We start from the raw sequence: 24,532 nt of genomic DNA, 5'->3' as shown, positions 1-24,532 counted from the left end.
TCATGATAAATTTTCACTTGAAATGATCACTAATGGGACCTGATTCAAAGTACACTATTGCTAAGTCTAGTGATAAAAAAGCAGGCAAAAATGTTTGCATGATTAAAACATTTTGCAATGGGGCTTAAAATTATTACACACGCCAAGTGTTGGATTAAAGTGGACCTCCAGACTAAAAATCTACTCAGCAGCACTGAAAAGGCTTGGTGTTTCTTTACCAGTTTCACAGCATCAGAACTTTGTTTTTGTTACCCAAGCCTCATTTATAGCTGCACAGAAGCTAAGCTCTGCCCCATCAAATAAATCTGCCCAGGCATTTTTCCCCTGATGCATGATGGGATTTCTGATGTTGTTGTTCTCCTTCTGCTTTTTTGGCACACATTTGTTTTTTTGAATTTGAGATTTGAAGCCTAGCGCGCAGCTGGGAGGGGTGTTCAGGACACAGAACAGTTGGAACTGTGTCTCATGCTCCCTGTCACCTCCTTTCAACCAAAAAGATGGCTGCCCCCATGAAATCACAAACATTTGCCTGTTCTTTTAAAGAGAATCTGTATTGTTAAAATCGCACAAAAGTAAACATACCAGTGCGTTAGGGGACATCTCCTATTACCCTCTGACACAATTTCGCCGCTCCTCGCCGCATTAAAAGTGGTTAAAAACAGTTTTAAAAAGTTTGTTTATAAACAAACAAAATGGCCACCAAAACAGGAAGTAGGTTGATGTACAGTATGTCCACACATAGAAAATACATCCATACACAAGCAGGCTGTATACACCCCTTCCTTTTGAATCTCAAGAGATCATTTGTGTGTTTCTTCCCCCCTGCAGTTCTCATGCACTGAAGTTTTAGGCTGCTTGTTTCTTCTTGCAAACAGCTTTGCCCTTGTCTGTATAATTCCTCAGTATGTGAACGCCCAGCCAGCTCAGAGGACGATTTATCCAGCTTGTAAAAGATAAGAGAGAAGAGAGAAGCTGCCCTAATCTAAATAATACTCAGGCAGTGTGCATAGAGGGGCCTGGAAGGGGGAGTTCATAGCAGAACCACAACACTGAAGAACTTGGCAGTCTTCCAGACACAGGCCGACAAGTCTGACAGGGGAAAGATACATTGAGGGGAAAGATACATTGATTTATTACAGAGACTGTGATAGTAGAAAGTGCTGCAGTAAGCCAGAACACATTCGAATAGCTTTTGGAACTTGTAGGATGATAAAAAACAGGATGCAATTTTTGTTACGGAGTCTCTTTAAAATAGGGTGGGTAAGAGATTACATTATCTATCTATTTTAATTAACATAACTAATGTAAAGCCCCATGCACACGCTCAACAGCGGTCTTTTATGCAGCACAAATGTTAAGCAACTTTTGTTGTGAAACAAGTTGAAACAACTAAAAAAAGTATTTTGCTATTGATCAAATAGCTGATAAGACTGATAAGACCACTGTTGAGCGTGTGTATGGGGCTTAACTTAATGACAGTATGTTTGTTTAGGCTGAAGTTTCCCTTTAAGTTGCTTACAACTTGTGTTACAAAAATAAAGGCAAAAGACAAAATTTACCTAGACACAACGAGGTGTAAATATTATTGTACTTAGCAAACATGAATAAAAATGATTGCAGAAATGTAATAGTCTTCTTATTGTTCCCATTAACTATAAATTCTGCCGGGCCATTGATTGTTTTTCCATGAGCGGTATAATCATCAAGAGATCAGTTGTGCCCACTAAGGGCTGAAAACCCACTGACCAACTAGATCAGATTACTGCAGTGGTGGGCCGAAATTTCGCATATGCAATGTAAAATTTTGCATCGAAATTACGCATTGTAATCGTAATGCAAAATTTCAGAGGAAATCGTAATTCGTTTCATGTGTAATAGTAATATTTCATAATTTTATGTCATTTTCGCGCAATTTTGTGAAATTTTGTGCCAACTTTAATAACAGCAAAGCCCCCATACATGCTATTGCTACCAAAATTGCTACATATATTAAAGGATACCCGATGTGACATGTGACATAGACATGTGTTTGTACAGTGCCTAGCACACAAATAACTATCCTGTGTTCCTTTTTTTCTTTCTCTGCCTGAAAGTGTTAAATATCAGGTATGTAAGTGGCTGACTCAGTCCTGACTCAGACAGGAAGTGACTACACAGTGTGATCCTCACTGAAAATAAATTCCCCTTTTCACCTCTTTATTGCTCTCAGAAGCCATTTTCTGCTAGGAAAGTGTTTTATAGTTGGAATTTCTTATCAGTGAGGGTCGCACTGTAGTCACTTCCTGTCTGAGTCAGGACTCAGAGCCACTTGCATACCTGATATTTAACTCTTACAGGCAGAGAAAGAAAAAAAGGAACACAGCATAGTTATTTGTGTGCTAGACACTGTACATGTACATGTCAATCTCATCATGTCACATGTCACTTCGGGTATCCTTTAAGGAGAATATTGGGTACAAGTCAAAAAAATAATTTTTCAAAAAGATCTTGTAGTGTTTGAGAAAATTGATTTTAAATATGCAAAGAAAAATGTTTTTTTAACTTAATTTTTGTTTAAAAAACATTTTTTCTTTGCATTTTTAAAATCGATTTTCTCAAAAACTACAAGGTCTTTTTAGAAAATTCTTTTTTTTTTACTTCTACCCACTATTTTCCTTAACATATGTAGCAATTTTGGTGTCACTACCATGTATTGGGGCTTTGCTATTCGCCACCAAAGTCGGCACAAAATTCCACAAAATTTTAGGCGAAATTACAACTTACTATATGAAATAAATTGGATTTACAAATCGTAATTACGTATAAGCGTGAATGTGAAAATGTACACGAAATTTTGGGGATTCGTAATTAGCTGATTACGATCATCACTGGATTACTGGGATCGATCAGTGTTTCGGATCCATCCCATTTGATGTGATTGAATAGGTTAGTGGGTCAGGACGTATTTTTCTTGTCAGGAGATCTTGTTTTTTATTTAATCACTTATTTTAGATGTGGAAGGTGTATTCTGATGGCAAAATATGAAAGCTCTGGCCAATGGGGTGAGGTGACACCAAACACTAGTAAAACTATTAGATATAAATGTCTTGAGATGGGCTCAGGAGGATTAAAGTATGGTTCATATTTGCTATAAATTTACCTTTGTGTTTTTGATTTTTTTAATTTAAACTAAAATTCATGAAGTCCTTCAATAATTCCTCTATTTCTACTGGTAGCTGCCTGTGAGACTTGATTTGTTATCTGACCATATTACATTTATTTTATGATTGGCATGTCAGACTCGAAGGATGGATCTGAACAGAAGAGTAGCCTAGATCCTGAATCTCTGCTTCTTTAGTGTAAATGGGAGTGACATTTATAGGCATGGCTGGGAGGATTATACAGCGCGAAAGGTTTAACAATGACATAGTATAACTGAAGACCTGCAGTGAGGAATATGCAGAAGCTGCTATCCTCATTAGAAATCATCATTAAAGTAAAACCGGTGCAGTAATTCAAAGCAACTGTACAGGTCCATCTGCTAAATCAATCAAACAAGTCTGCTTCTCAATGAAAACACTGTTCTTTACACCTTCCCTTGATGAAAACCTTCTTCTTGACACCTACCTCCCCCCCCCCCAAAGATGGCGGTTTAACTGAGAGCTGATGTTCAATCCTCCTGCACAAAGTCCACCTGTATCCTCCGTGTCAGGACCGTGTCAATCACCTACCCTATCAGTTATAGCTACTTTCATGGTGTTTTATCACAGGCTTACCTTCAAGTATTGGATTCTTAAAGGTGTCTGGGACCTAAGCAGCCAAAATGGGATGTCTGGGGTACTTGCAGGAAGCATCCCATCAGTGTGGTGATGCTCAATAATACTTCAGTTAGATTGCTGGAGGTGGGGAGTCTGGGGATGTGGTGATACCGGAGCTTCAGGGCTGTATTCATAAACAAATGTGTCTGTATCCTGGCTATACAGGAATACATGAGCTACGGTATGAATTACAAATATTTGGAAAATTTAAACTGTAAATACGTTTATATGGAAGTTCCACCATAAAAACCATTTCACCTCAAAGGGCCTGTTCATACTTGCTGCGTTTGTAGAACGCGTATAAATTCAAAGAAACGCAAGTTGAAAAACGCATGCGTTTTTCTTCCGTTTGAATGCGTTTTCTATTGCGTTTTGCACAAACACGTGACCCAGGGGAAAAAAAAGAATTATGGTAACCGCAGAGGAAAACAGACGCTAAAAACGCAATAGTACGCGTTTTTGATACGCGTCCATAGACTTTCATTGCGTCCGTTTCTATGCGTATCGCACAGAACTGCGTGCCGCAATGCGGATGAGAAACGTATGCGTCTCATACGCATACATGTGAACTAGCCCATTCAAAAGCATTAGGAGCCGTTTCTATGCGTTTTTTGTTCCAGTACGCGTTCCCTGAAAACGGCTAGGAACGCATATAGTGTAAACAGGCCCAAAGGGTTTTTAAAAATAATGAAAATGTATTTCATTTTTCTATCCGAAAGTGTATAATAGGGTATTTGGATGTGTTTTTTCCTTTTCTCCACAAGATGGAGATACAGAGTTAGTGTGTTCTAAAAATAGAAACAGAACCAAGTGTTTGTATTAATTTATATTTGTGTAAATACAGGGATGTACATACTGGTGCTGGGCAAGGTGAAAAGGTTTTTAAAGTGGACCAGAATTTTTGCACAGGACAGAAGGAAAACATATAGAAATGCACCCTGTATATATTTAGAGAGTTTAGCCTGTCTAATTACCCCATCTGTGACTAAGAACAAATTGTAATTTGATCCCTCAGCTGTGTCAGCTATATGTCTGCTTCCATGAAAGCAGGAAATAGAAACCATGCAGATTTACTCATCATCTGTAACAAAGAAATGTTTTTATTTAACGGTTATTATGCTGTTGCTTATCTTATAGAGCAGAGAGGAAGTTCTGAGTTCAGGTCCGCTTTAAGTTTTGCTAAAATCTCCCATCTGTACCATCTCCCCAAAACTAGGCCTGGTCATGGAAGGAGAATGTCTTGGAATCTGGGACATCAGGTCGCTACACTGTGGAAACGGTCAGCACAGATGAAGGTGTCATCTCCACCTTGACCATCAGTAACATCGTCAGGGCCGACTTCCAAACCATCTACAACTGCACTGCCTGGAACAGCTTCGGCTCCGACACAGAGATCATCAGACTCAAGGAACAAGGTGAGCACTATGCTAAGTGCACATAGTACAATACACATTCTTAAGTATTGCAACTTTAAAGGGAATATATAAAAGTGTTATCATTTTTTATTTCTTTTTATATTATCAGCCAGCTTACTATCATGGAATATGTGGGTATATTCCATATTTATTTGGCACCAGTAACTACCAAGATCTAATTCTTTAGCAAATAAATTTTCAAACTCAGCTTCGAGACTAGTGCTGTAAAATTAGATTGCATCAAACAGCAGACATATTCAAGCTATATGTACATGCTACTGTATATGTTGCCTGAATCAATCATTTGTGATTGTCATCGGTGTGAGTACAAGTGCTCCCAAGCATCAGTGGCCACCTCTGTAGCGAGCTGCCAAGTTGGATAATACTTCTTTGCCTGCTATTGTGTCTTTCTAAACACAAAAGGATGCTGCCTGCTTGTTCTTCTTCTGTCACTCTCCATAGGACAGAATAGGCTGCTTGGCAGAGAGCTGAGGAGTATGTCTGTACAGGAATCTTACCGGTAAAATCACAAACTGTCATTTTGGCAGACAATGATCAAACTCATGTGCATAGCTTTATAAGGAAGTGCATTCCCTTCTTCTAACAAATAAACCAAAATGAAGTTCGAGTCATTTACTTCAGGGTTAGAATTTGCCTCCAGGCATGCAGATTGTCTTTTCTTATGAATGTCCAGCATGAATGACAAATGTCAATTCTACACACTGGATTAAGTGTTTACTTATAGTTTTACTACAAATAAATGAAATGCAATGAAACATCACTTTGTATTCATAAAACGGTAAGTTTAACCGAAAACCATTATACGTTGCCATTAAATTAAAAGTATGCATACACAGCACTCCTCATAGTGTAACTGTGTGCCTGTTAGAAAATTAAATAGAATAAAATAGCCATAATCACCTAACAGATTGATCCCAGAGTTGTCCCTGATTTAGGCCAGACACTGGTGGTCTACACACTTCTCTGAAAAAGCAAAAAAGTTGAATCTTCCATACAACAAAGTACACAGATAATGGGATGAGTACTTGGAAGTAGCTCTCTATCAATTGACATGGAAAAAGAGAGAGAGACTTTGCCCATACCCACAGTGATTTGAGCATACATATTTTTTCCCCCAAATGGAAAGCCAGCTTGACCAGGCAGATCATGAGAATGAAATCTAATAAGTAATTGCTATTTCCTTTTTTGACAAGCTACATGCCAATTGAATAAGCATGTTCACGGTCTTTTAAAGACGTATTTGCTGAACATATTTGAAAGAATTGAGTAAAAAAATCCAAGCAGTTTATCAAGATTTATTCTCTGACCTTTTTTAAGATAAGATGGATGTCATCTGTTTCTATGTCATATATGCAGTGCTTGGCAACATTAGCAGTGAAGAATCACCTGCATGATTCAATACAATACTGAATGGCAATTTTAAATGCAGTTAGCTGCAGTGGAGAACCAGTAGCTTTATTAGTTGATATGCCATATAGTATGTAGATAGATGACAGTATGTAATAGCTGGGCAGGATTGCACACCAACTAGGTCTGCCCTGTTCTCTTGTTTGTGCCAAGTAACACAGTACTTGGAACGTAACTGATAAAGTGTAATACAGGCATAAAGTGTCCACCCCAACCCTCCGGAGTAACTCCGGCACTCCAGTTGCAGTACAGGAGACAGAAGTTCTACGACACCTCCGTAAGCTCAACCTCAAAAAAGCCTTAGGCCCGGGTGGGGTGTCATCGATCTGCCTGAGGACCTGTGCAGACCAGCTGGCTCCCATCCTCTCCGCCATTTACAACAGGTCCCTGACGGAAGGCATGGTCCCCTCCTAGAGGTCTATGATTATCCCAGTGGGAATCACAGAGCTCAATAACTTCAGGCCAGTAGCTCTTACCCCAACCATCATGAAGATCTTTGAGTGCTTAATTCTTGGCCTCTTGAAGCAGGCCACAAAATCCCTCTTGGACCCACATCAATTTACCTACAGGGCGAATAGGTCAGTAGAGGACGCCATCAACGTCAGCCTGGCATACATCAAAGAACAACTTAAAAGACCCGACTCCTATGCCAGGATTTTGTTCTTGGACTTTAGCTCTGCATTTAATACTATCTGCCTAGACACCCTGCTAGACAATCTTGTGAAACTCTGAGTCAACCCCACCCTCTGCAGGTGGGTAAGGGACATCCTCACAAACAGATCAAGTTAAGCTAGGTAACTGCCTTTCCAGTGAGAGAACCACTAATATGGGTGTCCCGCATGGGTGTGTACTGTCACCACCCCTGTTCTCCCTTTACACCAATAATTGCACCTCAAAATAACTTTCAAAAACGCAGTGTCATAGCTTGATGTGCATTGCAATCGGGGATGGGTATTCCATAAAATAAACTACAAGAAACATCTGACTTGTGTGATTGCGAACAAGTACTAACGGAATACCCAAGCAGCTCAGGGTGACTCAAAACTACTAGGAAAGCATAGGGGTCTAAAAGAGACCGAAAAGCCCTCCTTCTTAAAAGCAATGCTTATTGTGATTTGCCTTTATAGAACATAAGGTATTTGCGATAATTCAGCTTTAACTGTGGCTATAGAGCCATATCAATCCCTGCCATGCACTGAGGAGAACCAAAAGTCCGAAACAGGCTATCTGTATGTTGGGTTGATGTGACTCTGTAAAATGTATAAGCTATAGGCTTGCTATACACCAGCGATTCTGGATGTAACCCTGACTTCAGGGGCATAAATACTGTAGATAATTTGCATATTCAGTAGCGGTGCATTCTGGGTAATCACAGTTGTTCACTTAAAGCTGAATTATCACAAAATACCTTTTTCAAGAAGGCAAATCACAATAACCAAGTACTAAGTCATCTTTTGATGGGGATCAAATACTTCACCATTTACAATTCACATTCACATTTGGGGCACTATTTTTTTTAGGGTTCTTTTGTTGTTATTCGGTCTCTCAGAGCTACAATAAAACAACCATTACAATTATACACTGGTTATTTCTTGGTCGGGGGTAAAAGCAAAATCAGGGATAGATTAATGTAGGGGCACCTGTACTGATCTTTCTTTTTTTAGTCGACTTGGCAGCCGATCGCCCATCTGATTCGATAATTATCGAATCGGACAAAAATCTATGCTGCCACTAGCATGCCCGATTGACGATGCAACCAATCGGACATAATGGTAAATCTCGGGCCGACGTTGCTCAGTTGCGTGGCAGTAGCGGCATGTGATATCGGGACAGGCCACGAACACCATGGAACCTCCTGGGCTTTCCCCTAATGTAAATGTGCCTCCTTGTGCAGGCATTTATACTTTAACTGTCCGCTGTCACCTGCCGCGGTGCCCATCCATCTTCTGCTTCCTTCGTTTGCAGGTCACACGCTGCCAGTGGGAGTGTGTGACGTTATACACGCGCCACGTGCTATACAGTGATGGAGATGAGGTGGCAGATGCAGCATCACAAGGCTGATTCCTTTATTTATGGCAGCCAACAGATCTTTCTACAATCAGGTTTGATCAGAGAGAGATCTGTCTCTTGGACAATCACCACAGCCGCAGCCTGCGCGCGATCTCCTGCAAAACAGAGCCCTAGGCATTAGGCGGTCCTGGGGCTGCCGCCGCGGCCACGCCCATCGGCATAAGGCAGTCGGCAAGAAGTTAATATGCATGAAAAGAGAGTATATTACTGTTGTTTTTTTTTTTTTTATTACAAGCTTGTAAATAGTGATGGACACTAAACTGAAAAAATGCACCTTTATTTTCCAAATACAATATTGGCAACATACATTGTGATAGGGACATCATTTAAATTGTGTAATAACCGGAACGAATGGGCAAATAAAATATGTGGGTATTAGTTATGGTAGCATGTATTATTTTAAAGCTATAATGAAAACTGAGAAATAATGATTTTTTTCCCATTTTTTTCTTAATATTCCTATTAAAATGCATTTACAAAAAAATAATTCTTAGCAAAATGTACCACTAAAAGAAAGACTAATTAATGGCAAAAGAAAACCAAGATATAGATCAATTCATTGTAATAAGTAGTGATTAAGTTATTGGCGAATTAATGGGAGGTGAAAATTGCTCGGATGCATAAGGTGAAAAATGACTGATGGCTGAAGTGGTTAAAATAGAATATGGGATTCTGGGAAAATCATTTTTTGGATTAGGGATAGGGTTATATTATCATGATCAGTGGTGCTTGCAAATTTTCGCCAAAGTCATTTTCCATCAAAAATGCTATTTTCAATTTCGATAAAATATTTGCAAAAATAGCTTGGATTTTCATGTTTTTGCATTTTTTACGAAAATGCTAAAATCAGTATCTTACTGCGAAAATTCACAAAAAATGCAAACATGCAGGAAATTATATTTTTATAGGGAACATTTTATGTGGTGAATTTGCAAAAAAAAGCACACACAAAAAATAAATAAATCACAAAACTTATTTTTGATGGCATTTTCGCTTGAAATCAAATTTAATATTATATTCGCGAAAATTAATGCAAAATTTTTTTGGGCATTTTCACTGATCACTGATCATGAATCTCTTCACTTCAGTTTTGTTTTTAAGATTCAAATAAACCTTCATTAAATCTAAAGAATAGTTATATAGGACCTAGAAACCAGAAAAATGGATGCAAGAGTCTCCTTGGAAAGAAGGTCACTGCCATAAGCACTCTTTATAAAAGCCATGATTTGTGGCAAATGAATGGAAATTTGGGTGCACGGAGGCACTTTGCGCCCAATATGTAATCCTGCAGTATGCAAAGCGGGAAGCCTTGGCTTTGCTTGGGGGAGGGGGGGGGGGTAGGTTAAGGTTAGGCGACAGGGGGGGTTAAGTGTTAGGTGCTGCTATGGGGGGGTTAAGTGTTAGGTGCCACCTGGAGAGGTTAAGGGTTAGGCATAGGTAAATAGAGGGTTAAGGGTTAGGTATTAGTAGGGTTAGGGTAGAGTTTAGGTTAGGGGTCAGTAGAGGTAGGGTTGTGTGTGAGAGGTGGGTTAGGTTAAGTCAAATTAAATTGTTGGTAAAGAATACCAATATTTTACTATCGGAAATAAGAAGTAGACTATCAGTAATTTTACTGGTATTCTACTAGGAGCAATCTCTTGCACCCTTTTTCCAGGTCGCCTTTATTACGTGATTGCAGATAGGACACCTGTGCATATAACACAATACAAAGAATGTCTGGCACTCTTATTACTAGAATTATTATTAGAATCACCTGTGCATTATAGCTTTACCATAATACACATATGTAATAAAGTATTTTTTAAATCTTTCCCTATATATGTTTTTCTTATGTAATTCCCTGCTCTATTTTTGTGCCAAAAATAAATGATATAAAACTCGTAGGGGTGATTTCTAAAATCATTACTAAAGACCAGTGAAGTTTCCTGCACACTGAAGTGCACCTGTGCAGATGCTATTACATTGCAACTTTATTGTAAAGATGACAACATCTACTTCAGGTTGATTGATAACTTACAGTTTTGCTTGTGGTAAACTGAAAAATTAAAATTGATATTGTGGCTGCAGAGAGCACCATAAATCTTCTCCATATACCCTGCCATTGGATGTCTTCAGAGTTTAACAAGTTTTAGATTTAAGTGTGGGTGACAAATTGCATCCCTTTAACAGTTCACAAGCACCTCTCCCATTATGTGCAAACAAAAGCCACCACACTACTGACGTGTCAGAAATCACCTTCAACCCAATTCAAAAATATACCTAGTGCTTAGTCTTAAATAAGCATAGTATTGACAAAAAATGTTGAAAAAAATCAGGTTAATATTTGTCTAGACAATCCTTTACAGTTCCCTTTTTCTGTCCCCAACACAGAAAAGATGTTCTTGAAGCATACCATACCAACATATCCTTTACGTTGATTTCTGATCACCCTGTACACTCCCATCAATCACAGCATTTTATAATAAGAGGATGGGGCATTCTGATTCTAAGTAGAGATGAGGGAAATCAACAGGTCATCAGATGTGAAAAGACATCTTAAAAATTCAAAAAGATTCACAAATTTTAAAGAACACCTGAAGCCTGCTCAACAATAAATGTGTAGTGTTCCAAGTTTAATATTAATGAAATAAAAATTCTTTGAACTTACAAGCTCGCTGGCGAATTAGTTGTGTCTGACACCCAGCCCCCTTCAGCCAAACTGTTGAGGCGATTTTGCCCAAAGCCTTAGCGACCAGCCCACAGCTCTGTAGCCACCCCCTGCTCTGTTGCCATGGCCTGCCCACCCTCAGATTGGACTGTGGCTTCGGCAATATGGGTGGGGGTTCCACAGGGCTGGGGGCTAGTTTTTTTTTAAAGTTTTAGGGCAAAACTGCCATGGCACTTTTGCTGACAGGGGATTGGGATTTCAGACAATTAACTAATTTACAGTATAAGTGAGCAGGTGAGATTATTTTTTAATTGCACATTCTTCATAAATATTAAATGTGGAACACTTCATATTTATGGCTGAGCATGCTTCAGGTGCTCTTAAAAGAATCACCAGGGCCGGAACGAGGCAGAGGCGAGAGAGGCTCCAGCCTCAGGGCGCAGTGCAGGAGGGTGTGCACAACTCACTCAGCTATCATTCCCCTATTGTGTTTGCAGAGAGAAATAAGAAAAGGGGATACATTGCAATGACTGCAAGCCAGATAATTAGAGATGAAGGTGTTGGGGGGTTGGGGGCCCTGGGACGCCTCTTAGTCTAATTGCAATCAGTGTGTGATGACTGGGCTGGGAGGGATGGAGCGGTGCACTTTGGTGTCTCAGCCTTGGGTGCTGGAGGATCTTGTTCCGGCTTTGAGAATCACTATATATCTTTTTTGTTGAATCAGAGTAGGACAGAAAGATAATTAATTTACCTTATCACAGTCTAAGAAACTGCAAGAGTCACTTTAACATCGCAGTTCGGTCTGCTTCATAAACTTCATTTACCACCACCACCACTGTGTAAAATAAACGTTTTACTTTGTTTAACATCTCAGATCTGTGGATTGCAGCAGTGCACTTTGCACAGTCAGAGATATACAGTACCATTACAAATCATCTCATGCATAAGTGCATTAAAAGAAAATGTTCCCATGAATCAACACAAAAGCACTGATAAATCTTCCCTACTGACTTGTGCAGATATATATTGTGAGAGGGAAGCTGTTGAAAACACTGTTCTACAAAATTACTGGACATGAAAAAAAAAACATGTAATGGAAGACTTCCCCTCCCCATGAAAGGGATATTTTCTTTAAAAAAAAAAAATTATTTGCCTTGTTATATGTTCTAGTTTTGGCTTTTGAAACAAGCATGCAGTCAGTGGTATCGAACTTGAGTCGATGGAGGCCTATTTATAATACCATAGTGATCCAAAGAAATATCTCTGTTTCAGTGTCCACTTCTCAAAACCTTGTCACCAGATTTATAACTGCCACTAGTGTAATCCACCTAAAGTGGTAATCAGAAGCCCCTTCACTTGCATTCAAATGTGGTGAAGCATGATTCATTAATGGCACAATATTTTCATCCAGGCCCAGGTTTACCTCAAAGGAGCCTATAGACACAGATGTCCTGACACCCTAGACTACAAACCCCGCCAAACCGCGCTGCAAGTGTGCTGGCTAGTCTAGCTGCCACTTCTCCCTTACTTTCCTTGCCCATCATAGCTGCAGGTGTCTCCTAATATAAGGTAGCCAGAGGTACCCTCAGTATTAAGTAGCTGGAGGTGCCCCCAACTGAAGGGAGATCTAGTCAGTAGAATGCAGAGAGCAGGGTGAGTAACCTCATTTACACTCTGCTTGAGACTCTGCATAGGGAAAGAGGGAGGGATGCACTCAGGGAGGGGAGTGAGCTGCCTTTCCATCATCAGGCGCCTGTAGGCACGTGCCTACAGTGCCTTATGGTAAATCCGGCCCTGTTTTCATCAGATGCAATCATTTGATTATATTTGCGGGATGAAAAGTAATCGTAAGGTAATTTTCGCATTGACCAAATAATTATGGCACTTTCTCTCGTTAGATACAATTGCAAAATCAAACATTCCAGTTGAAAAAAAATCTATTCCAATTAACGATAGAATGATTTCAGGTCAGGTCAATAGCACCCCACAACAGCTCTTTTGAGAGCTAATGTTCTCCTGATGTGTTTTTTTTTTTGTGTTGCCCACTGACACTGCATTATACAGCCCTATCTGTTGCAGCTGGACCTTGGTAATTGTTATTACTGTGCCAGCCAGGCCCTGCCTAACTATCTATACTGGGACACCTACCTATGCCTACTTAACTACTGGGGCACCTATTTACCTGTACGGGGACACCTACCTATGCCTACCTACCTACACTAGGGCACCTACCTATGCCTACCTACCTATACTGGGACTCCTACCTATGCCTAGCTAACTACTGGGGCACCTACCTATGCCTATCTACCTATACTGGGGCACCTACCTATACCCACCTACCTATACTAGGACTCCTACCTATGCCTAGCTAACTACTGGGGCACCTACCTATGCCTACCTACCTATACTGGGACTCCTACCTATGCCTAGCTAACTACTGGGGCACCTACCTATGCCTATCTACCTATACTGGGACACCTACCTATGCCTAGCTAACTACTGGGGCACCTACCTATGCCTACCTACCTATACTGGGACTCCTACCTATGCCTAGCTAACTACTGGGACACCTACCTATGCCTACCTACTTATACTGGGACTCCTACCTATGCCTAGCTAACTACTGGGACACCTACCGATGCCTATCTACCTATACTGGGACTCCTACCTATGGCTACCTACCTATACTGGGACTCCTACCTATGCCTAGATAACTACCAGGGCACCTACCTATGCCTATCTACCTATACTGGGACACCTACATATGCCTACCTACCTATACTTGGGCACCTACCTATGCCTACCTACATACAAGAAGATAATAAGGTTGTTGCTTCATTGTTTTGCTTCAAATTTGATCAGCTGGACAGTCACTGTTGTTCTATCATTGAGCTACCACAGCCCGGCGACCATATGGGCTTGAACACCGCCACGGCCTGCACTCTCGCCATGGTGCGCACCAGTCCAGCACGGCCGTCACTACGCAAACAGCTGTTTGCTGTGCGTTACACAGTGAGTTTGGTGTGTCAGTGTGAAGCAGTACTCTAATTATACTCCCTGATTGGTGTATACACATGCAAGATGTTTGAAAGCACTTTAGTCCTGCAATTTAGCATTCAATGTGATTTCTGCCCTTAAAATGCTGCTTTGCGTCAAATCCAGATTTTTCCCCGGGACTTTTGACGTCTATCCCACTCATCCATGCCCCCCTCCAGGTGTTAGACCCCTTGAAACATCTTTTCCATCACTTTTGTGGCCAGCATAAATGTTTCTAGTTTTCAAAGTTCACATCCCCATTGAAGTCTATTGCGGTTCGCGAAAGTTCGCGCGAACCAAACCTTTTGTGGAAGTTCGCGAACCTAAAATCGGAGGTTCGGGCCATCTCTACTGATGGTGTTTACTGCTGTCAAAATGACAGCGATCACCACAAAAGTGTTGATAAATAATTGTGGATAACATATGGAAAAGAGGAAGTTACTGTTATAGATGGGACAATCTTGAAAAGTTCTGTTATTTTAAAAAGAGGCATTCTTCTGATCAACAGCTAGTTCACCCTTTTATAAATAAGTACGCTGCACAAATAAAATTGAGTTTTAGGGCCTGTGTACACAAAACATCGTGAGCACACTGTAGATGCAGCATGCAAATGCATTACGTTCTTCAAGTTGGGTCTTCCAACAAAATGAAACATGCTGCATGCGTAAAACTGTTATTCAACATAGCTCTGGCTTAAACAAGACCAAACTGCTCCACTATATATTCCCTTAAAGACAAAGGATTAGTAGGACATAATATACACAGTTATCCAAGTAGGCAAAAAGATGTGTACATCGGGTTCAAGCTTTTCAGCCTAACTATACCACAATCCCGAGGGACAAAAAAAGCTACAAGAGTAAAATATCTCCTTGGCTGGATCAAGGTATCACCGTCCTCTACTTAGTTATTATAGCTGTGGATGCCTTTCAAAGTAAAGACACATCCAAGCCTGTTTTAATTGCAAATTTAGAATTTGCTATATGCGCTCCCTTCCTATCCCACATCTTAATCACTGACTGTGAAGAACACTTTTTAAACAGGTGGTAAAATTTCCCTTCATCCATGCATAGTTTATGTCCTCCAGTTCTTTATATAGACCTAGAGATAAACCCGTCATCTGCCAAGCTTCTATATTCCACTTAGAAATATTTATACATGTTGATTAGATAGCCTCTTTTTTTCCAAGCTAAGAAAGCTCCAGTTCTTTAGTAATCAGTATAGTGCATCACAGCCCCTTGCACAAATCCTGCTCTAGGCTTTAGATTCCAGACAGGTACTCCACCACCTCACCCAAATCAGAAAACAACTCACCCTATACTAAGGCCTTAGTCAAGTGTTGAGTTTGGTCTTATTCAAGTCTTGAGTTTGTTCCCAGGTCACCCATGACCTTCTCAACCAAATGTCTTTATGTCTATGGGCATCTTCACTCTCCAGTGATATCCAGTATGCCTTTCTCACTCCACCTCTAGATACTTTTATTATAGTACCTCAAAAGTAAAAAACTAGGATAGCATAATGCTGTATTGTGTATGGAATACAGTGGGATGCGAACCTTTGGGCAACCTTTATATAGCATATAGGAGATACACACAGTGATATTTGAGAAGTGGAATTAAGTTTATTGAATTTACAGAAAGTGTGCAATAATTGTTTAAACAAAAATAAATGAAATCAATATTTAGTAGGTCCTCCTTTTGCAGAAATGACAGCCTCTAAATGCTTCCTGTAGGTTCCAGTGAGAGTCTGGATTCTGGTTGAAGGTTTTTTGATCCATTCCTCTTCACAAAACATCTCTAGTTCATTCAGGTTTGATGGCTTACGAGCATGGACAGCTCTCTTTTACTCACACCACAGATTTTCAAATATATTCTGGTCTGGGGACTGAGATGGCCATTCCAGAATGTTGTTTTGAGCAGTGTTTAGGGTCGTTGTCTTGTTGAAAGATCCAGCCCTGACGCAGCTTCAGCTTTGTCACTGACTCCTGGACATTGGTCTCCAGAATCTGCTGATACTGAGTGGAATCCATGCTTTCCTCAACTTTGACAAGATTCCCAGTCCTTGCACTGGCCACACAGCCCCACAGCATGATGGAACCACTACTATATTTTACTGTAGGTAGCAGGTGTTTTTCTTAGAACGCTGTGTTCTTTTTCCTCCATGCATAAAGCCCCTTGTTATGCCCAAATAACTCAATTTTAGTTCCACAGCACCTTATTCCAAAATGAAGCTGGCTTATCCAAATGTGCTTTAGCATACCTCAAGCAGCTCTGTTTGTGCTGTGGGTGGAGAAAAGGCTTCCTCTGCATCACTCTCGCATACAGCATCTCCTTGTGTAAAGTGCACCGAATGGTTGAACGATGCATAAGAACTCCATCGGCAGCAAGATGATGTTATAGGTCTTTGGTGCTGGTCTGTGGGTTGACGCTGACTGTTCTCACCATTCATCGCTTCAGTCTATCCAAGATTTTTCTTGGTCTGCCACTATGAGCCTTAACTTGAACTGAGCCTGTGGTCTTTCATTTCCTCAATATGTTCCTAACTGTGGAAACAGACAGCTGAAATATCTGATACAGCTTTCTGTATCCTTCCCCTAAACCATGATGGTGAACAATCTTTGTTTGCAGGTCATTTGAGAGTTGTTTTGAGACCCCCATGTTGCTACTCTTCAGAGAAAATTAAAAGAGGAGAGAAACTTACAATTTACCCCCTTAAATACTCTTTCTCATAATTGGATTCACCTGTGTATGTAGGTCAGGGGTCACCGAGCTTACCAAGCCAATTTGAGTTCCAATAAGGTTTTGGAATCAATAAAGTGCACCTTTTGTACATTTGTGCACCTGCCTAATTTTATTTAAACAATTATTGCGCACTTTCGGTAAGTCCAATAAACTTCATTTCACTTCTTAAATATCACTGTGTGTGTCTCCTATATGATATATTTAACTGATATTTTTTAGCGTAACAACCAACAATTTATACAGGAAAATCATGACTATTAACAAGGTTGCCCAAACTTTCGCATCCCACTGTATAAAAAAAATAACTGCACTCACAAAACCCTTGATCAATGTCTCAGCCTCTGTCCCTAGCCACAATTGCCTCCCTTGTGTGTATTCCGTGGCCACTTAAATAATGAGGGCTACATTATTGACAAGGGGAAGTGATCACTGTGATCACATGTAATGACTTTCTCTGTTAAAGCGGACCTAAGCCCAGGACTTCCTCTCTGCTCTAAAAGAGAAACGCATAATAACCTTCACAGAAAAAAACATTTCTTTGTTGCTGTTTACAGATCTCCTCAGAGATGCTGCAGAACTTGTACTTCCTGGTTTGCTGGAATGGTTAATTTTACATATACATTTTACATATAGCCCCTAAATGGCACATACTACAGCACAGATCAAACAGAGCTGTCAGCTCAAATTACAGTAATTTATTACTAGCAGATAAGGGAGAATTAGACAGCCTGTTATCTCTATATACAAACAGGCTAAGTTTTTCTGTGTTTTAACCCCCCCCCACCCACCCATAAAAAAAGCCGATAAATTTGCAGAAATTGCATGATGCTAGTACAAAAGTTCATAAATAAGTAATAAATAGGAGGAAAGGAAAACATTTTTATCTATGTTGCATAAAAAATATATATAGCTAAGATATATACAGTACCACAAAAAGAAGTGAGAAAGATAATGAAAATTAGGTAGCTAGAGAGTATATCAAGAACTGTGGATCAAGAGTGAGTCTTGCCAGGTTGCAGTGTTGCCAACTCATCCCTTTAATTACTGACACATCTAAGTTATACAGGTTCCAGGGCTGTTTGCACATAATCGGTGCCTTAACTGCATCTACCTAGCCACAAAACCTGTGTAATTCATATGTGTCAGTAATTAAAGGGATAAGTTGGCAACACTGCCAGGATGATCCCCCTAACTCCTTGCAGGGATGGGGGGAGCTACGTCGGCCATTAAGAGACTTGGTGATGAGCTGAATACAGGGAGTGGTGCCCGGCACCAGGTGAGCGGGGCGCAGACTGTGTTGTGTGCCATTAAGAGCTAGGCAGCCCACAGAGAGCAGTGCCTGCACCATGGCAACTAACACTGGTGCTGCATGAGATCTGGGATACAGTGATGGGACCAGACATCTGGGGCACAGTAACAGTGGATTCTGGGCTCAAGCCCCGGATCCCAGACCCTAAGAACGTGCCTGTTAATCATTACATTTTTCACCACCCAGATGGACCTTACATTCTGTAATGGACCTGTTTTTCTACAAGTAACCACACGCTATGCAGTTAACTATTGATCAGACAAACATTTGATATCTCCCTGGTATTTATTGTTTGCCTGGTCTTTTGCCCTGGGTGGTGTAAAAAAAATGATGATCAAATCAGATCTCAGCAGAGATCTTATCCAATATTGATTAGAATGCAACAACCACTAGCTTTGTTCTGCTTGATGCTGTACAAAGCTGTGTAGCCATTCATCAGCTGCTGCTCCCTCTTGTGCACCACCCTCATGCTTGATTACATTGAGAAGGACTTTCCTGATCAAGTTATGAGTAGTGATGGGCCGAACCTCCGATTTTAGGTTCGCGAACCGGGTTCGCGACCTTCCGCGGAAGGTTCGGTTCACGAAAAAGTTTGCGAACCGCAATAGACTTCAATGGGGAGGCGAACTTTGAAAAATAGAAAAAATTATGCTGGCCACAAAAGTGATGGAAAAGATGTTTCAAGGGGTCTAACACCTGGAGGGGGGCATGGCGGAGTGGGATACACGCCAAAAGTCCCAGGGAAAAATCTGGATGTGACGCAAAACAGCATTTTAAGGGCAGAAATCACATTGAATGCTAAATTGCAGGCCTAACGTGCTTTAAAACATCTTGCATGTGTATACATCAATCAGGGAGTGTAATTAGAGTACTGCTTCACACTGACACACCAAACTAACTGTGTAACGCACCGCACGTTACCAGCTGTTTGTGTAGTGACGGCCATGCTGGACTACTGCGCAACATGGCGAGATTGCTCTTCCTCACTCAGTGATGTCAGGTAATGTGTAACTGCCTTCTCAACTTTCCATGGCATTGTTAAAAAGCTTACGTTTTGTTTTTAAATTACATTTTCTACTTACTGTGTACTTGTTCAGTACCGCTACAATGAGAATCCTATGGAGGCGGGCAAGTCTGGCATTGTGACCCCGGGTAACGGCCGGGGAATGAGGGTTTGAATCCGGTGTGGAGCCTGAGCAACGGTTACCACTAGACATCCAAGGAGGGCAGCAGGCAGGCATGGCCGTCCAGAGGTAGTGACCAAAAATAACAATACAGGAGGACTATCGAGGGCTTGCTGTATTTGAAATGAATGTACTTTAAATCCTTTAACGAGAACCAGCTATGGCGGGCAAAGATGACACCACATTCCTTTCACGAGAATCATATGGAGGCGGGCAAGTCTGCCATTTGTGATCCCGGGTAATGGCCGGGGAATGAGGGATGGAATCCGATGTGGAGCCTGAGCAACGGCTACCACTACACACCCAAGGAGGGCAGCAGGCAGGCATGCACCCCGAAGTAGTGACCAAAAATAACAATACAGGACTCAGGAGGACTTTTGAGACCCTAATTGTAATGAATAAACTTTAAATCCTTTAACAGGAATCTGTAATGGAGGGCAAGTCTGCCATTGTCACCACGGGTAATGGGCGGGGAATGAAGGTTGGATTCCGGCCCGTAGTGGGAGCCTGCTGAGACCCATGCTGTAGCTGCCCTAACTGTGCTTGGCAGACCAGGCATCTGTGGTCAGATGGACCCTTGACCCAGCGGAAGACAAACCAAGTCGAAAGCATTTGCCAAGAATGTTTTACAGAGGGCAAGTTTTTTGCCATTTTTTTTAAATTGTTTGAAACTGTAAATGGTTGTATTTTTCAATTGTTTTAAAATAAAGATGGTGGTATTTTTAAATTGTTTGAAACTGTAGATGGTTGTATTGCGTTCCGGAGTTGGAGCCTGAGCAACGGCTACCACCACACATCCAGGCAAGGAGGGCAGCAGGCCGGCATGCACGCCTGCCCCGAGGTAGTGACCAAAAATAACAATACAGGACTCAGGAGGACCTTTTGAGGCCCTAATTGTAATGAATCAACTTTAAATCCTTTAACGGGAATCCGTTATGGAGGGCAAGTCTGCCATTGTGCTCACCACGTCCACGGGTAATGGGCGCGGAATGAAAGTTGGATTCCGACCCGAAGTGGGAGCCTGCTGAGACCCATGCTGTAGCTGCCCTGACCGTGCTTTGCAGACCAGGCATCTGTGGTCAGATGGACCCTTGACCCAGCGGAAGACAAACCAAGTCGAAAGCATTTGCCAAGAATGTTTTACGGAGGGCAAGTTTTTTGCCATTTTTTTAAATTGTTTGAAACTGTAAATGGTTGTATTTTTCAATTGTTTTAAAATGTAGATGGTTGTATTTTTAAATTGTTTGAAACTGTAGATGGTTGTATTTTTAAATTGTTTGAAACTGTAGATGGTTGTATTGCGTTCTGGAGTTGGAGCCTAAGCAACGGCTACCCTACCACCACACATCCAGGCAAGGAGGGCAGCAGGCAGGCATGCACGCCCGCCCCGAGGTAGTGACCAAAAATAACAATACAGGACTCAGAAGGACCTTTTGAGGCCCTAATTGTAATTAATCAACTTTAAATCCTTTAACGGGAACCCGTTATGGAGGGCAAGTCTGATGGTGCCTTCACTGCGATTCACCAGGTTGGTATCCGGCGAGAATCTGTTATGGAGGTCAAGTCTGCCATCGTGACCACTGACCATGGCTAATGGCGGGGGAACCCTTCCTGGTGTGATTCCGGTCCGGAGTTGGAGCCTAACAAACGGCTCCCACCACACATCCCGGCAAGGAGGGCAGCAGGCAGGCATGCCCGCCCCGAGGTAGTGACCAAAAATAACAATGCAGGACTCAGGAGGACCTTTTGAGGCCCTAATTGTAATGAATCAACTTTAAATCCTTTAACGGGAATCCGTTATGGAGGGCAAGTCTGCCATCCATTCAAGTGCAAGTTATGCACTGAATGCCAGGTATAATGTGCAGTCACAGATGCAGTGAAAGGTATGCAGTGACTGCAAACAGCCGTTTGTGTAGTGACGGCCGTGCTGGACTGGCGCGCACCATGACGAGAGTGCAGGTGATGGTGGCTTTTCAGCCCATATGGTCGCCCGGCTGATGTAGCTGAATGACAGAACAGTGACTGCCCAGCTGATCAAATTTGGTCTGACCACAATGAAACAACGACCTTATTATCTTTGGTGTGCCACCCCCACCCGAGACACTCATATAGCTGGCGGTCATTGCTTCATTGTGATACGCAAGCCCCTTCACTGCGGCAAGGTAATGATCATGAAGGGGGATGGGCACATGTACATGCCTTTTGTTTTTTTGTTGCAGCCGCCTGCAGTTCAGCCAGAAAAATTAGGCAGGCATGTGCACGCCCCAGAAAAATTAGTATAGCGGCCGCTGCCAGCAGCGGCCTTAAAAATTCTGAAATCCACCTAGAGTCCTGGACCCTGGTGGTGGTGGCGGAGAAGGCAGTCAAGCGGCCTGCAGGCAGAGATGCTGTGTGTGGGGACTGACTTAGTCTTCGGTCGTGCAATAGCCTTCAGGGATCCATGCCTCATTCATTTTGATAAAGGTCAGGCACTGAACACTGTCATGACTTAGGCGACTTCTCTTCTCAGTGACAATGCCTCCAGCTGCACTGAAGGTCCTTTCTGACAGGACGCTTGCGGCAGGGCAAGAGAGAATTTAGATGGCAAATTGGGACAGCTCTGGCCACAGGTCAAGCATGCGCAACCAGTAGAGCAAGGGTTCATCCTCGCTGCTCGCAGTCGCAGTGTGTACATCCACACTTAAGGCCAGGTAGTCGGCTACCTGCCGGTCCAGGTGTTGGTGGAGGGTGGATCCCGAAGGGCTACTGCGAGGCATTGGACTAAAGAATGTCCGCATGTCCGACATCACCCCGAGATCGCTGGAGCGTCCTGTCCTTGCCTGCGTGGACTGGGGAGGAGGAGGAGGATTACTGCCAGTGGTACCTTTATTGCGTTGTACTGTCACATCACCCTTAAATGCATTGTAAAGCATCATTGACAGCTTGTTCTGCAAGTGCTGCATCCTTTCCGCCTTGTGTTGAGTTGGTAACAGGTCTGCCACTTTGTGCCTGTACCGAGGGTCTAGTAGCGTGGCCACCCAGTACAGGTCATTCCCCTTGAGTTTTTTTGATACGGGGGTCCCTCAACAGGCTGGACAACATGAAAGAGGCCATCTGCACAAAGTCGGATCCAGACGTACTCTCCATTTCCTCTTGCTCTTCCACAGTGACGTCACGCAGCTCCTCTTGCTCCCCCCAGCCACGAACAATACCACGGGAATGTGGAGCAGCAGAAGCCCCCTGTGATGGCTGCTGCGGTTGTTCTTCTGCCGCCGCCGCCACCTCTTCCTCCTCCACAAAAACACCTTCCTCATAATCGTCATCCGAGTCTGACTCCTCTCCTTCCACACACGACTCCTCTTCTTCCTCCTCCTCCCCCCTCTGTGGTGCCGCAGGTGTCGAGGAAACATGTGGTTCGAATGTAAATCGCTCCCACGAATCCTCCTGCCGTAGCTGTTCCTGTTCCCGCTCCTCCACAGCTTCATCCACCACTCTACGCACGGCACGCTCCAGGAAGTAAGCGTAGGGGATCAAGTCGCTGATGGTGCCTTCAGCGCGACTCACCAGGTTGGTCACCTCCTCAAACGGCTGCATGGTCCTGCATGCATTTCGCATCAGTGTCCAGCTGTTGGGGCACAACATCCCCATCTTCCCAGATTGTGTCCTTCTACTGTAGTTGTACAGGTACTGGGTGACGGCTTTCTCCTGGTCTAGCAGGCGAGAGAACATGAGCAGGGTGGAATTCCAGCGAGTCGGGCTATCGCATATCAAGCGTCTCACCGGCAAGTTGCTTTTCCACTGAATGTCCGCAAAGCGTGCCATGGCCGTATAAGACCGCCTGAAATGCCCACACAACTTCCTGGTCTGCTTCAGGACGTCCTCTAAGCCTGGGTACTTTGAGACAAATCTTTGCACGACCAGATTCAGCACATGTGCCATGCAGGGTACATGTGTCAGCTTTCCTAAATTCAAAGCGGAAAGGAGATTGCTGCCGTTGTCACACACCACATTGCCGATCTCCAGCTGGTGTGGGGTCAGCCATTGCTCCACCTGTTTGTTAAGAGCAGCCAGGAGAACTGCTCCAGTGTGACTCTCCGCTTTGAGGCAAGACATGTCTAAAATTGCGTGACACCGTCATACCTGGCATGCAGCGTAGGCTCTGGGGAGATGGGGCTGTGTAGCTGGAGAGGAAGAGGAGATGGCAGCACCGCTACAGTTCAACTGACACTCAGCCAAGGAGGAGGAGGAGGTTGACAGTGAAGAGGATGTAGCTGCAGAAGGAGAGGCGGTGGCAGGAGGCCTGCCTGCCAGCCGTGGAGGTGTGACAAGTCGGTCCGCTGCGCAGCCACGTACTCCCTGCTTGCTGCCATCGGTCACCAGATTGACCCAATGGGCTGTGTACGTAATGTAGCGGCCCTGCCCGTGCTTGGCAGACCAGGCATCCGTGGTCAGGTGGACCCTTGACCCAACACTTTTCGCAATAGATGACACCACTTGCCTCTGAACTGCACGGTACAGTTTGGTTATGACCTTTCGTGAAAAATAAGTGCGGCCTGGTATCTTCCACTGCGGTGTCCCAATGGCCACAAATTTACGGAAAGCCTCTGACTCCACCAGCTTGTATGGTAATAGCTGGCGAGCTAATAGTTCCGCCACACCAGCTGTCAGACGCCGGGCAAGAGGGTGATTGGCCGAAATTGGCTTCTTCCGCTCAAAGACTTCCTTCACGGACACCTGGCTACTGCTGTGGGCAGAGGAGCAGGAACCGCTCAAGGGCAGAGGCAGTGTGAAATAGGGTGGCTGTGAAGGTTCAAGGGAGAAAGCGGATGAAGACGATGCACCTGAAGGAGGAAAAGGAGAAGGAGGGTGGCTCGTCTTTTGAGGGGTGCTGCTTTTCCTCAGGTGTTCTTCCCATAGCTGTTTGTGCCT

At 42.8% G+C, this 24,532-nt stretch overlaps 1 protein-coding gene across 5 annotated transcripts in view; it reads left to right on the top strand.

Moving 5' to 3' along the window:
- Positions 1–24,532, top strand: part of KIRREL3 (kirre like nephrin family adhesion molecule 3) — a 1,384,273-nt gene that overhangs the window by 1,236,387 nt on the left and 123,354 nt on the right. For all 5 annotated transcript variants that reach the window (XM_068240337.1, XM_068240336.1, XM_068240335.1 and 2 more), the window contains exon 12: positions 5,014–5,212. In XM_068240337.1, coding sequence (XP_068096438.1) covers positions 5,014–5,212 — 199 coding nt within the window. The remainder of the gene's footprint in view (positions 1–5,013; positions 5,213–24,532) is intronic.

The sequence above is a fragment of the Hyperolius riggenbachi genome, chromosome 6, assembly GCF_040937935.1.
Source record: "Hyperolius riggenbachi isolate aHypRig1 chromosome 6, aHypRig1.pri, whole genome shotgun sequence".
Taxonomy (NCBI): Eukaryota; Metazoa; Chordata; class Amphibia; order Anura; family Hyperoliidae; genus Hyperolius; species Hyperolius riggenbachi.
The sequence above is the reverse complement of the archived record's forward strand: the minus strand, read 5'-3'. Positions and strand labels throughout refer to the sequence as shown.